General features: G+C 47.4%; 1 protein-coding gene across 1 annotated transcript in view; it reads right to left on the bottom strand.

Annotated features, from left to right (window-relative positions):
• Positions 1–896: 896 nt before the first annotated feature.
• The window catches only part of LOC140429963 (organic cation/carnitine transporter 2-like), a 317,607-nt gene continuing 303,079 nt past the window's right edge, over positions 897–15,424 (bottom strand). The window contains exon 14 of the mRNA XM_072517551.1: positions 897–2,699. Within this exon, the coding sequence (XP_072373652.1) occupies positions 2,694–2,699 (6 nt within the window). The 3' untranslated portion in view covers positions 897–2,693. The remainder of the gene's footprint in view (positions 2,700–15,424) is intronic.

The following is a 15,424-nucleotide window of genomic DNA, read 5'->3' as shown; positions in this document are numbered from 1 at the left end:
CCCATGTGGGAGAATACCCTGCCTCCAAGGGCTGCTGACCAATCAGAGATCTGTCAGCTCTCGTCCCTGGAGCACCACTGGGAGCAATGGCCACTGTTGGGATTGCAGTCAGTCTCTAATGAAGATCCATGGCGGAGATTGAACTGGAAGCTAAGTGCGGCTTCTCTCAGGCAGGCCTTGGCGAGAAGAGTGCACCAATCAGGAGCCCGAATGAGGGGTAGACAAATGGGATTGGACATCTGCTTGGGCAGATGCCTCCATTGAGAAAAAGCAACCAGGTCACCAGAGTATAAGTAGGCACTTAATGAGCCACTTAAATGTCTCAATTAGCCCAAGGATGGACGGGCTGCCAGGCCCCTAGCCAGTCGGCAATAAAATACCAGTGGAAGTGGGTCGGAAATGAGCCCCCCAGACCCCACCAGGTCACCTGATTTTGTGCCCACCCTCCTTCCCCCAGGCCTGCTGACCTGCTCAAGGAGATGGGTATACAATTCTTCCCCAACGAGCACACAAGTGCTTGTACTCTTTACTCTTTTTTTTCCAAGCAGCAAATTTCCAATTTCAACGGTGACAGCATAAGATTGCAGCGAATATGCTTCAGAAAACTTTCCACAGTAAGGTCAGAGAAAATAAAAGCCCATTCCTCCTTAGCTGCCCTCGTGTAGCTCTGAACAAACTGGCAATGGAACTACACTATCAGAGCCTCTGGTCTAGGCCTCCGGACTGTACTCTTGCTCTGACATGGGAAAGCTCTGAGAAAGAAAGTTGGGGAAATAAAGAACTAAACGTAAAAGTAACTTTTTAATGTTATTGACAGATTTTCAATGGCAACAGTTTTCGATGAGAAATACAGGAAAGAACTGCAAGTCTGAAAAATATGCATCATGTTTTCACAGTTATAATATCAACATTGGCAATATGATGCTTGACCATTGCACACTCTCACCTGCCTTTCCTATCATTTTATTTAAAGGCATCCCTTTTAAAATCCTTCCTGCTGCTCCAATCAGAGCTTTGACAATAAAATAAATAACAAACTCTCATCTCAGAAGATAAGCTTATAATAATATACTTTAGATTGACCTACATTCCAGCGGTTACTCGTACCTCTTGCTGCAAATCATTTTATCATGGTTTACTGAAAACAACCAAAGCTGGATCATCTTTCAAAAGAATGATCTCCCTCAGCTGTCCCACAAAGAAATACTCCTAAGTGGCATCCTGCATTCCACACCTATTACTCATCGTGTCCCCAGGTGAAAGCCACAACATGTGCTGCAAGCCACCACAGGGTTGAAGTTGAAAATAGTTGATGAGGCAAATCATGAAGCAGTGATTATACAATGCTAGGAACAAGAAAGAAACTTCATGGGAGCAGTGATCATAACAGTATTACATACAATAGACAAAAAAGGATGAGAAATTCAAGGGTTCAGTGCTAATTTTTCAGGCCGTAATGGGCTTACTTAGGCCCCAACAAGGTGGAGGAAAAAAAGCATGCGCAGTTTCCCACTTGGAACTTCACTGATGCCTGCTTGAGCCTGCAGTGCAAGATTGGTATGCCTTGAGGAGGCCAGTGCTCAGGAAAACCATGTCTTAGGACTGTTTGTTGCTTAGTTAAATGTGGAACTGAGACAAGCACTTGCCTTCTCAACCTGACTTCTGAGCTCCCCCGCTCTCAATTCTTTTGGCGTTCAATCCAACTCCCAAGCCTGGTTGTGGGAGTGGAGTAGCCTAATAGAAATAATTTACTTATGTCCTGTACAGAAGAATGAAAAAGGTGCAGGAAGATTGAGAAGCAGCACCATCAGTCTTGACTGAGCTTTACAGGAAGTTGAAAGTTATTGAAAAAAGATACATTTAAAATCAAGAGGGAACATGTTTCTTGAAAGCAATAGAAATAATTAGATCCACTTGAGGGAGGATATGAGGTTAATATTGCTGATAGACAGAGACCAACTAAGACCAGAGTCAGGAGTGAATGAAGTCCAGATCTGCTAATGCTGAGTTTGAACCGAACCTAGAACACATTACAATATGGAAATATCACAGAAATTTCTTGTCAAGGATTAACATCAATGTGTATCATTTCTCAGGTGCACCGATTTCAACTCCTTAGCCCCAATACTTTACCAATCTCATGAAAGGCCAGGTTCTTAGACAACTGTATGGAGGATGGAATTTGGCATTAGTTATTTCACATTACTGTAACAGTTAATTCCTTAGTGCTCAAGGTCCCAGGTTCGATCCCGACTCTGGGTCACTGTCCGTGTGGAGTTTGCACATCCTCTCCGTGTTTGCGTGGGCTTCGTCCCCACAACCCAAAAGATGTGCCGGGTAGGTGGATTGGCCACGCTAAATTGCCCCTTAATTGGAAAAAATGAATTGGGTACTCTAAATTAAAAAAAAAAAAATTCCTTAGTGCTTCAGCAGAGTTATCCCAGCTCATTAATATTGATATTTTAACATTAGTACTACTGTGACTTGTGTGATGGTTAATATAAGTGAGGGGCATTAACATTGTGTCATTATTATTGATTCTTTTTAGTTACATTTTACAATTGATCAGTTAATTGTGCCATTGAAATGTAATTTCATGAGAACTTGCAAGGCATCCTTTTGAAGTTTGGACATTGTTCCTCTTTGAGTTTTTAATCCACGCCTGAATCAATTATCATTGTGTTCATGCCTGTTTACCCCTGCAACAAATAAAGACGTGAAGACGGTTAAATTAATGATTAATAATACTGATAACCTGTTGGCAAAGAAGTAAGGAAAGATCTGTTTCCATTAAATGTAATTATCTTTCAGTTTTACACAATCTCTACCGTGTTACTACATAAGCAAAGTCAGTGCTATCTGTTGCAGTGCACCAGATAGATTTCCCTTTAGGCATATCGCTCCTTCGGCATCCATTAGGTGGAACAGGTCAGATGTCTACCACTTGTTTGATGAAGAAAATTGCCGTTAGCAAACTAAGATAAAGATATGGGCACAGCAAATACTTGTGAAAGCAGTGATGTCAGTTATCAGAGCCTTGGAATTTGCTGATTATGAAAGAACATTCACTTACATACTACCCACAGCTCTTAGCTTAAGATACATGCACAATATCAATCATCAGCAAGTGTATACAAAGCAACATTACTCTCGACATAGAGATTTGGTTAACGGCCCTTCAGGTGTTGAAACGTTGCCACACATACTCCTTCCCTATAACACAATGTCATACTTTGCAGGAGCTATTATGAGATATATATTTTTTTAGTTTCAGAGCTGCTGCCTCCTGCATAGCAAGTTCACAAAGCAAATGTATGGTTTTCCAATATCAAGTAACTTTTACAGCTTAAGACAAAGCAACTGGATACCACAAAGTACGTTTTATGAGCTTGCAGCCCCAGCCTCAGCTCCCGGGGGCTGGAAATTGAGGGTGTGCTCCATATCCTTTTCTTTGTGGGGAGTGTTCCTGTGATATTCTTACATACATCCCCAGTGGGCAAAGCTGCATGCCATAAGTGCACATGCATAAGATTTATTTTCGCATTTCAATTAATGAACCCAGACCTCAACTTTTCCATATCGGCGCAAGCCTCGGGGAAATGGTGATAAATGACAGTGAAAGACCCAAATTTTGGACAAAAGATTAAAAAGGCAAATGCTGGAAAACTAAAATAAGAGTAGAAACTGATGTGAACCTTTAGCTAAACAATAAATATCTGAACAGTGAAACAATAGAAGCGGTTTATATTTTATACATGTTTTGTTCCTGTACAGATGTTTGACACATTCAGATACACTGCACCTTGCCGTTCTTTTCTGGGGTCTTCACTACTCAATAGAAGATCTTGACTGTTGAGGGAGACTGTGACCACTTAAAATTAAAACATAAGAACCTGAGAAATAAGACCATTTTGCCTGGTCTGGAGGGTGTTAGCTATGTGGAGAGGCTGAATAGACTTGGTCTATTTTTATTAGAAAGACAGAGGTTGAGGGGTGACATGATAGAACTGCAGCGGTTCAAGAAGGCAGCTTACTACCCCTCAGGGCAATGAGGGATGGGCGACAAATGCCAACCTTTACAGAGAAGCCCACATCCCATGAAAAAATAATAATAAATAATAAACCTTCAGTTTTGCTGCTTCCCCCTGCACAAGTATGCATTCTGCATTTGACTCTTCCTGGTAAAGCAAATTTATGGAGCCCTAGGCACCCAACGATGTTCCTGGAGACCTGGATTAGAGGTTTGGGGTGAGGACGGAAACAACTGTGCTGCAAAGCATCCTGTGATGTGTCCAGACAGCTTAAATACTGTCCAAAGCTAGAAATGGTACAATAGTCAATAATGATTCTTGTGAACCACGGTGGCGGTATGTAGGGGGAAGAGGTATATATACAAGATGGCTCCCACTCGGGTGCTGTATCTTTTAGCCCTTTTCATCCAGTTCCTGGGGCTAGTTTTGCTTTACGTTACACTTGAGTGATGGTATCTGGTATAAGGTACCCACACAAGGGAAATGCCCAGAAGGCCCAGGATAAAGAAACCTGAAGGCAGAAGTGCGTCAACGGAATTGGAGGCTTCTCGTAGCTCTTCGGTGGAGAAAATGACAGGGGCTGCTGCTGAGACTCTGGCCACTCCACTAACGGCCAAGATGATTACCGGCATCTTGGTGGCGGACTTTGGGAAGCAAAGGCGAGTTGTGGCCAGGGACCTTCGTGGGTTGATCGAAGATGCCCTGGTTCCCATTCGGTTGGTGTTGGGCATGACCAATAAGGTGCTAAAAGCGAATGGTGCTGCGAGAAAGGGTGCTTTTCATGAACAAGGAGAGAAGGCCAGTCGCCTTTCAGCTCATCAGCTGAGGTGGCAGGCTGCTTCCTGGGAGGTTGTGCTGATAAGGGAATCGGCCGCTTGGTTTTCACCCCGCCTGAGGTCAGTGCGGCTTTTGAAACATTCTTCATTTAAATATTTTTATTAGGGCATTTGCAAGTTTTTATAATAATAACAATAACGCGACATAAACATGGTACAATAAACATTTCCACCCCCATCACAATCTTCACAAACCCGAACCATAAAACAACAGTCCGGCCCTCTTTCCCGCCCCCCCTTCCCTTTGGAAGTCTGCTGGTGAACCCAACCATTGACCCTCTTAAGGCAAACTTTATTTTCTCGCGACTGAGAAACCCAGCCATGTCACTAACACAGGTCTCTACACTCGGGGACTTCGATTCCCTCCACATTAATAAGATCCTTCTCCGGGCTACCAGGGAGGCAAAGGCCAAGACGTCGACCTCTTTCACCCTGAACTCCCGGCTCTTCCGACACTCCAAAGTTCGCTACCTCCAGACGCGGCACCACCCGTGTTTTCAGGACCGTGGACATTGCCTCAGCAAAACCGTGCCAAAACCCTCTAAGCTTTGGGGATGCCCACAACATGTGGACATGATTTTACTGGGGATCCCGCGCACCTCGCACACCTGTCCTCTACCCCAAAAAACTTGCTAATCCGGGCCATCATCATGTGTGCCCGGTGGACTACCTTGAATTGTATCAGGCTAAGCCTGGCACATGATGACATAGACATAGAACATACAGTGCAGAAGCAGGCCATTCGGCCCATCGAGTCTATACCGACCCACTTAAGCCCTCACTTCCACCCTATCCCCGTAACCCAATAACCCCTCCTAACCTTTTTGGTCACTAAAGGCAATTTAGCATGGCCAATCCACCTAACCTGCACGTCTTTGGACTGTGGGAGGAAACCGGAGCACCCGGAGGAAACCCACGCAGTCACGGGGAGAATGTGCAGACTCTGCACAGACAGTGACCCGGCGGGGAATCGAACCTGGGACCCTGGTGCTGTGAAGCCACAGTGCTCTCCACTTGTGCTACTATGCTGAGGACGTATTAACCCTGCTTGGGGCATCTGCCCACAGACCCGCCTCTATCTCTCCTCCTAGCTCATCTTCCCACTTGCCCTTAAGCTCCTCCACCGGAGTTTCCTCCGCATCCAAAAGTTCCTGGTAAATATCTGATACCTGATATCTGATACCTTCCCCTCTCCTACCCAGGTACTGGAGACTACTCTGTCCTGTAATCCCCGTGGTGGCAGCAGCGGGAAGGCCAAAACCTGCTTTCTCAAGAAGTCTCGCACCTGCAAATACCTAAACCCATTCCCTGCTGACAATTCAAATTTATCCTCCAAGGCTTTCAAGCTGGGGAAGCTCCCGTCTATAAATAGATCCCCCATCCTCCTAATTCCTGCCTTTTGCCATCTCCGGAACCCACCATCCAGCCTACCCAGTCCAAACCGATGATTATTATAAATCGAGGTCCAAACCGATGCTCCCTCCACTCTCTTATACCTCCTTCACTGCCCCCAGATTCTCACAGCCGCCACCACCACCGGACTTGTGGAGTATCGGGCCGGCGATAACGGAAGAGGTGCCGATATCAGTGCTCCCAAACTTGCGTCTTTACATGATGCCGTCTCCATCCGCTCCCACACCGACCTCTTCCCCCACTACTCACTTCCTAATCATGGCTATATTAGCCGGCCAGTAGTAATTGCAAAAGTTCGGCAGTGCCAAACCACCCTCACCCCGACCGCGCTTCAGCAACATTTTCTTCACTCACGGGGTTTTACCTGTCCACACAAAGCCCGCAATAACATTATTCACCCGCTTGAAAAAGGCCCTTGGGATGAAGATGGGGAGGCGTGAAAGACAAACAGAAATTTGGGGAAGACCGTCATTTTCACAGTCCGAACCCTCCCCACCAGTGATAGCGGGAGCATGTCCCATTTCTTAAAGTCCTCTTTCATTTGTTCTACGAGTCGGGATAGGTTTAACTTGTGTAGTGCCTCCCATTCTCAGGCCACCTGGATTCCCAGATACCAAAAGCTCCTTCCTACCATTCTAAATGGCAGCTCTCCCAATCTCTTCTTCTGCCCTCTTGCCTGGATCGCGAACATCTCGCTTTTCCCCATGTTCAATTTATACCAAAAATTACCAAATTCCCAGAGGATCCACATAACTTCACCCATCCCCTCCAATGGGTCTGAAATATACAAGAGCAGGTCATCTGCATAAAGCAAGACCCAGCGCTCCACCGCGCCCCCCCCTCGAACCAGCCCTTTCCAGTTCCTGGAGGCTCTTAACGCCATGGCCAATGGCTCTATGGCCAGAGCAAACAGTAGCGGGGAGAGGGAGCACCCTTGCCTCGTCCCTCGGTGTAGTTTAAAATACCCCGACCTTAGCCGGTTTGTACGCACACTCGCTACTGATGCCTGATAGAGCAACTGCACCCAGTCAATGAAGCCCTCACCAAACCCAAACCTTCCCAGCACCTCCCACAGGTAATCCCACTCCACCCGATCAAAAGCCTTCCCCACATACATAGCTATCACATTCAGTTGAGAAATTGGCCTGTATGACCCGCATTGCTCCGGATCCTTCTCCCGTTTCAGGATCAATGAAATCAAGGCCTGCGACATTGTTGGAGGGAGGACTCCCTTCTCTCTTGCTTCATTAAATGTCCTCACCAGCAGTGGGCTCAATATCTCTGAAAAATTCTTATAGAATTCCACTGGGTAGTCGTCTGGCCCTGGGGCCTTGCCTGACTGCATGCCCTCCAGCCTCTCAATTATTTCCTCAATTTCAATTGGGGCTCCCAGCCCTTCCACCAGATCCTCACCTACCCTCGGGAACCTCAACTGATCCAAAAACTGCCTCATCCGTCCACCCCAGCCGGGGGTTCCGACTCATATAATTTGCTGTAAAAGTCCTTAAACATCTCATTCACCCCCACTGGGTCCAGGACCGTGATCCCACCTCTACTCTTTAGAACATAGAACATTACAGCGCAGTACAGGCCCTTCGGCCCTCGATGCTGCGCCGACCTGTGAAACCACTCTCAAGCCCATCTACACTATTCCCTTATCGTCCATATGTCTATCCAATGACCATTTGAATGCCCTTAGTGTTGGCGAATCCACTACTGTTGCAGGCAGGGCATTCCACGCCCTTACTACTCTCTGAGTAAAGAACCTACCTCTGATACCTCCCCTCAATTTAAAGCTATGTCCCCTCATGCTAGACATCACCATCCGAGGAAAAAGTCTCTCACTGTCCACCCTATCCAATCCTCTGATCATCTTGTATGCCTCAATTAAGTCACCTCTTAACCTTCTCTCTAACGAAAACAGCCTCAAGTCCCTCAGCCTTTCCTCATAAGATCTTCCCTCCATACCAGGCAACATCCTGGTAAATCTCCTCTGCACCCTTTCCAATGCTTCCACATCCTTCCTATAATGCGGCGACCAGAATTGCACGCAATACTCCAAATGCAGCCGCACCAGAGTTTTGTACAGCTGCATCATGACCTCATGGCTCCGAAACTCAATCCCTCTACCAATAAAAGCTAACACACCGTATGCCTTCTTAACAACCCTCTCAACCTGGGTGGCAACTTTCAGGGATCTATGTACATGGACACCGAGATCTCTCTGCTCATCCACGCTGCCAAGAATCTTACCATTAGCCCAGTATTGTCTTCCTGTTATTCCTTCCAAAATGAATCACCTCACACTTTTCTGCATTAAACTCCATTTGCCACCTCTCAGCCCAGCGCTGCAGCTTATCTATGTCCCTCTGTAACTTGTAACATCCTTCTGCACTGTCCACAACTCCACTGACTTTAGTGTCATCCGCAAATTTACTCACCCATCCTTCTATGCCCTCCTCCAGGTCATTTATAAAAATGACAAACAGCAGTGGCCCCAAAACAGATCCTTGTGGTACACCACTAGTAACTGGACTCCAGTCTGAAAATTTCCCATCAACCACCACCCTTTGCCTTCTTCCAGCTAGCCAATTTCTGATCCAAACTGCTAAATCACCCTGAATCCCATGCCTCCGTATTTTCTGCAGTAGCCTACCGTGGGGAATCTTATCAAACGCTTTACTGAAATCCATATACACCATATCAACTGCTTTACCGTCATCCACCTGTTTGGTCACCTTCTCAAAGAACTCAATAAGGTTTGTGAGGCACGACCTACCCTTCACAAAACCGTGTTGACTATCTCTAATCAAATTATTCCTTTCCAGATGATTATACATCCTACCTCTTATAAACCTTTCCAAGATTTTGCCCACAACAGAAGTAAGGCTCACTGGTCTATAGTTACTGGGGTTGGCTCTACTCCCCTTCTTGAACAAGGGGACAACATTTGCTATCCTCCAGTCTTCTGGCACTATTCCTGTAGACAAAGATGACTTAAAGATCAAAGCCAAAGGCTCAGCAATCTCTTACCTAGCTTCCCAGAGAGTCCTAGGATAAATCCCATCCGGCCCAGGGGACATATCTATTTTCACACTTTCCAGAATTGCTAACACCTCCTCCTTATGAACCTCAAGCTCTTCTAGTCTAGTAGCCTGAATCTCAGTATTCTCCTCGACAACATTGTCTTTTTCCTGTGAGAATACTGACGAAAAATATTCATTTAGCACCTCTCGTATCTCCTCGGACTCCAAGCACAACTTCCCACAACTGTCCTTGACTGGCCCTACTCTTACCCTCATCATTTGTTTATTCCTGACATATCTATAGAAAGCTATCTCCCTGGCCACCTCCCTTTTTCTGAGCTGGTGCGCTAACATTCTGCTCGCCTTTCCCCCATACTCATAAATCGTCCCCCCCTTGCCTTCCTCAGCTGTTCCACTGCTTTCCCTGTAGTCAACAGCCCAAACTCCACCTGTAACCTCCGCCGCTCCCTCAGTAGCCCCACGTCCGGGGCCTCCGAGTATCTCCTGTCCACCTGGAATATCTCCTCAACTAACCTATCCCTCTCAGCCTGTTCTGCCTTTTCTCTGTGGGCCCTGATGTGTTGGGTGCTCTGGATTGATGGAACAAATACAGGCCACCAACATTTAAAATAGTGCAACACTATTTTATTAAATTAGAAACTGTTGAACACACTTTCACTGTGGGTTAACACGATGTTAGATTAAACTAAAGACCTATGCCTGTCCTAACCAGTCTATGCACTCAGCACATGGTGAAGATATGTGCTGTAAGCTCTGTTCTTCTAAGAGGCTGCATCCCGAATGAGCAGGAACTCTGATGCCCCCTGTCTTTATAGTGAGTGTGCTCTAACTGGTGATTGGCTGCAGTGTGTGTGTTGATTGGTCTTGCTATGTGTCCATCAGTGTGTGTGTGTCTGCACCAAGATATACTGGTGTATATTATGACAGGCCCGTATCGAGATTAATTCCACTCTGACCACTGTCTTCAAAGCTTCCCATACCATTGCTGCAGAGACCTCCCCCGTATCATTGTTTCCAGGTAGTTTTGGATGGACTTGTTAACCCGACCACAGATCGCTTCGTCCGCTATCAACCCCGCATCCAGCCTCCATAGCGGGCATTGTCCTCTCTCCAAACAAACCCGTAGCTCCACCCAATGTTTGGGATGATCCGACACAGCGATTGCCGAATACTCTGTATCCACCATCCCTGGTATTAGAGCCCTGCTCAGAACAAAAAAGTCGATGCAAGAGTATACCTTGTGGACATGGGAGAAAAAAGAAAACCTCTTCGCCCTTGGCCATGCAAACCTCCATGGGTCTACTCCCCCCATCTGTTCCATAAACCCCTTCAATTCCTTTGCCGTGGCTGGCACCCTTCCTGTCCTGGATTTTGACCGGCCCAATTCCGGATCAATGACTGTATTAAAATCTCCCCCCATGATCAAGCTATGTGACTCTAAGTCTGGGATCTTACCTAACACCCGCCTCATAAATTCCACATCGTTCCAATTCGGAGCATATACGTTCACGAGTAGGTAGCTTCCCACTCACCATTATGTATCAACCCCTCATGTCTGACACAATTCTCCCTGCCTCGAATGCCACTCGTTTATTGATCAAGATCGCTACCCCCCTGGTCTTTTGAGTCCAGTCCTGAGTGAATACTTGGCCAACCCACCCCTTTCTCAATCTAGTCTGGTCTATAGCCTTTAGGTGTATCTCCTGTAACATTGCCACGTCTGCCTTCAGCCCCCTCAAATGTGCAAACACGCGAGCCCTCTTGACCGGCCCATTCAACCCTCTAACATTCCTTGTAATCAGCCTGGTTGGGGGGCTTCTCGCACACCTGCCAACTAGCCACCCCCCTATTTAGGCCAGCCTCTAGCTCGAGCCCTCGGCCTCCTCGAGCCCCCCCCCCCCCCCCCTCGGACATTCGCCATCCCCGACCTCCCATTTGTCCCCTAGTAACAGCTCCCCCACCCCCACCCGCCGCTCCCTCCCCCCCTGGTAACAGCACTAGAAACCCAACCCCCCATATCAAGCTCCAGCTTAACACCTGCTCGCCCCCCACTGTGCTTCCGTGAGACAGCTGGCCAAGCTGACTTGATAGCTCCCACCCATGGCACCAAACAGTCTGTCTCCCCATTGTTCTCTCCCCCCACTTGGACAAACAGTCAAAGCATCACATGCCCCAGTAAACAAACATCAGAAAAAACAGTGGAAAAACAGCCACAGAAATACTAACCACAGAAACCACCCCCCGTCCAACAAGCTCCCAGTAAGACAAAGTTAACTTTAGCCATCCAAACAGCCCCTTATTGCACATAACACTACTTATTCAAACTTATTCAAAAAATTATTTTCAACAAATCGCCACTACAATACTCTCCAAGAATTCAATGTCTTTAATTCGCCTCCAGCCTTTTTTCCTTGATGAAAGCCCATACATCGTCTGGTGTTTCGAAGTAAAAATCCCGTTCCTCATATGTGACCCACAGACGGGCTGGGTACAACATCCCGAACTTCATCCCCTTCTTAAAGAGGGCCGTTTTTGTCCGATTAAACCCAGCTCGCCTTTTGGCCAAATCCGCGCAGCTCACAACTCTCTCACTTGCTGCTCCGTTCTTTCTTGGTCCACCACAGAACGTGTTCCTTGTCCAGGAATCAGTGCAAATGTACCACCATCGCCCTCGGCGGCTCGTTCGCTCGGGGCTTCTTCGCGAGGGCTCTGTGCGCTCTATCCACTTCCAGGGGCCGAGGCAATGCCTCAGCCCCCATCAACTTATCCAGCATGTTCGTCACATAGGCCCTCGTATCCGATCCCTCACTGCCTTCAAGGAGGCTGACGATTCTCAGATTCTGCCTCCTGGACCTGTTCTCCAGGTCTTCCAGCTTCTCCTGCATTTTTTTCTGGCGGACATTCATCATCTCCACCTTGGTCTCTAGCATGGTTAGGTATTCCTCACGCTCGGACACCTTTTTCTCCACCTCCTGGATCGCACGTCTGTGGGTTTCTTGATTCTGCACCACCTGATCAATCGAAGCCTTGATAGGGTCCAGCGTGTCCTTCTTAAGCTTGGCAAAGCAATCTTCAAAAAACTTCACCAGCTGCTCCGTCGACCACTGTGCCATCTCCCCGCGGCCCTGCTTCTCTGCCATGCTTTCCCGCGTTGCCAGCTCTGCTTGCGTCTTCCTTGTAGAACTTTGTCTTCTCACACGGCCACTTCTGGTCCAATTCTCCGTACACTGGAGGGGGATTTCTCCTGACTGCCTTACTCCTCACCGATTTAACCAATAAAATCCGGAAAGAAACGGGAGAAAAAGATCCAAAAGTCCGTCACAGGCGGGAGCTATCAAATGTGTGACCTACTCCTCCATGGCTGCCACTGGAAGTGCTGCTTTTGAAACATTCTAACGGGATCTCCATAGGTTGGAGCCTCTGTCGGAGAGTTCGGCCGTGATGGAATTTTTGGATGAGTTATCCTTCCCATTGGTGGAGAGGGAGCGGCGGAAGGAGTTGAAATCTCCATTGGACCCAGAGGAAATTATGAAATGCATTGGGTTAATGCAGATGGGTAAAGCTCCCGCCTGATGGATTCCCTGTTGCGTTTTATAAGAAGTTTACAGCACAGTTGGCCCCTTTAATATTTGATGTGTTCAATGACTCCTTGTCCAGGGGTTCGCAGAAGTCCATCTCTGTGATCCAGAGGAAGGACAAGGACCCTACGGAATGTGGGTCATTTCAACCCATCTCACCTCTGAATGCAGACACTAAATTACTCACAAAATTGCTGGCACGCCGGTTGGAGCCCTGTCCCCAGAGGTGATGTCAGAAGACCAGACAGGCTTCGTCAAGGGTCGGCAATTATCCACCAATGTACATTGGCTGTTAAATGTTGTCCTTTCCCCCTCTCAAGACCGGAGGTGATTGTTTCCATGGACGCTGGAAAAGCATTTGATCGGGTGGGGTGGGGATAACTCTTTGAGATTCTCAGAAGGTTTGGTTTTTGACAAACGTTCATAACCTGGATTTGTTTATTGTGTAGGGCTCCCACTGTTAGTATTCGCACAAATGCCTTGAGTTCGGGTTATAGTCCGCTGAATAGCGGTAAGAGACAGGGATGTCCATTCTATTTACTTTAGCAATTGAACTACTGGCCATAGCGTTAAGATCTTTTTTTTTAAATATTTTTATTCGGACAGAATACAACACAGGTATTAAAATAAACCCCTGAAATATAGCCTACCCTTTCCCACAGCCTAACCTCTTCCCTTCCCCCTCCCTCCTTTTTAACATTGTTTTCTATTGGTTATTTACATTTGGCTGGGAGCAGCGTTGTTACATTAGTGTTTTAAACATACAAGGAGCAAGTATATATCTTTTGAGAATTTTGTTGCAAATACCCAGAGAGCATATGTATAGGTTTCAGGGGCCTGTTGGCTTTAAACCCCTGGGGGTCATGTACCCGACCCCCCTATTCTATTATTTATGTGTGACTCCTTGACATTGGAACATACCAGGGGCAGGTTTGCGGCTCTCCAGGTGTGCCCTTCTTGCTGTTTTGGGCACGCATAATAATAATAATAATAATCTTTATTATTGTCACAAGTAGGCTTGCATTAACACTGCAATGAAGTTACTGTGAAAATCCCCTAGTTGCCACACTCTGGCGCCTGTTCGGGTACACTGAGGGAGAATTCAGAATGTCCAATTCACCTAACAACCACGTCTTTCGGGACTTGTAGGAGGAAATCGGAGCACCCGGGGGAAACTCACACAGGCGCGAGGAGAACATGCAGACTCCGCATAGACAGTGACCCAAGCCGGGAATCAAATCCGGGTCCCAGGCGCGGTGAAGCAACATTGCTAACCACTGTGTTACCGTGCCACCATGGGCTGTCCTCCCCTCCTCTGCGCCCTTTTGACCCCTCTGCCCTATTTCCCCTGTGTGCTTAAATCCCGTCCCCGTGCCCCATCTCTCCTTATTTCTCTATTTCGTTTGCCCCCCCTCTTCCCTTATTGGTTGCCGGTTATGAACAGCCCTCAAACAAGTTGGTAAATTGTTTCCATGTTTTGTAGAAGCCGTCTTCTAATCCTCTAATGGCGAATTTATTTTTTCCAATTTGAGGAATTCAGCTCGGTCGGACAGCGTTAGGTGGGGTTGATCTCCAGCCGAGCAGGATTCTCTGACAGGCGACCAAGGAGGCAAAGGCTAGGCCGACAGCCTTTTTCCCTGTGAAAAGTTCTAGCTGTTCTGATACCCCGATGACAGACACTTTTGGACACGTCTCCACCCTCACCCCACAACCCTGGACATGGCCTGGAAGAAGGCGGTCCAGTACCCAACAAGTCTGAGACGTGACCAGAAAATGTGGTTGTGGTTGGCGGGGCATCCATGGCACAATTTGTATTTGACCTCCCCCTCTGGAAAGAACCTGCTCATGCGTGTTCTTGTTAAGTGTGCCTTGTGCACCATCATTGCTGCATTAGGCTGAGCCCTGCGCATGAGGTGGTGAAGTTTGCCCTCTGCAGTGCCTCACTCCAGATTCCTTCCCCTATTTCCATGCCCAGTTCAAAAGTTCCTCCCATTTTCTGGTCCAGTGGTGACCTTGTCTCCTCCAATAATCATCCGTATATGTCAGCACAGTTACCGTCCCCTACCTCGCCTGCGGTTACGAGTCTGTCAACCAGGGAGTGTCCTGGTTATTGAGGGAACGTTGCAGTCTCCTTGCGGAGGAAGTTCCTCAATTGCATGTATCAGGATCGCTATCCTGCTGTCTATGTATATGTTCCCCACCGTCAATGTCCCCTTATCATGTCTCCGGCTTTTGAAGAGGCTTCCAATGTCGCCGGGGTAAATTTATGATTCTTACGGACGGGGGCCATGGCAGACATTGCTACCAATCCATAGTGTTGTCTTAGTTAGTTCCACGCTCTGAGCGTGCCACTACCAACGGGTGTTTCGAGTATTTGGCTGGGGTGAATGGAAGTGCAGCCTTGCCCAGTGCTCGGAGGGATGTCCCCGTGCAGGAGCTTTCTCCATTTTCACCCATTCTTTGCCAGGTCTTCCTCGCAGCCTCGTACTCTCGCTACAGTGGTTGCCCAGTGGTAGAGC

This window comes from Scyliorhinus torazame, chromosome 9 (assembly GCF_047496885.1).
Source record: "Scyliorhinus torazame isolate Kashiwa2021f chromosome 9, sScyTor2.1, whole genome shotgun sequence".
Taxonomy (NCBI): Eukaryota; Metazoa; Chordata; class Chondrichthyes; order Carcharhiniformes; family Scyliorhinidae; genus Scyliorhinus; species Scyliorhinus torazame.
Note: the sequence above shows the minus strand (reverse complement) of the source record. Positions and strands in the feature narration are given on the sequence as shown.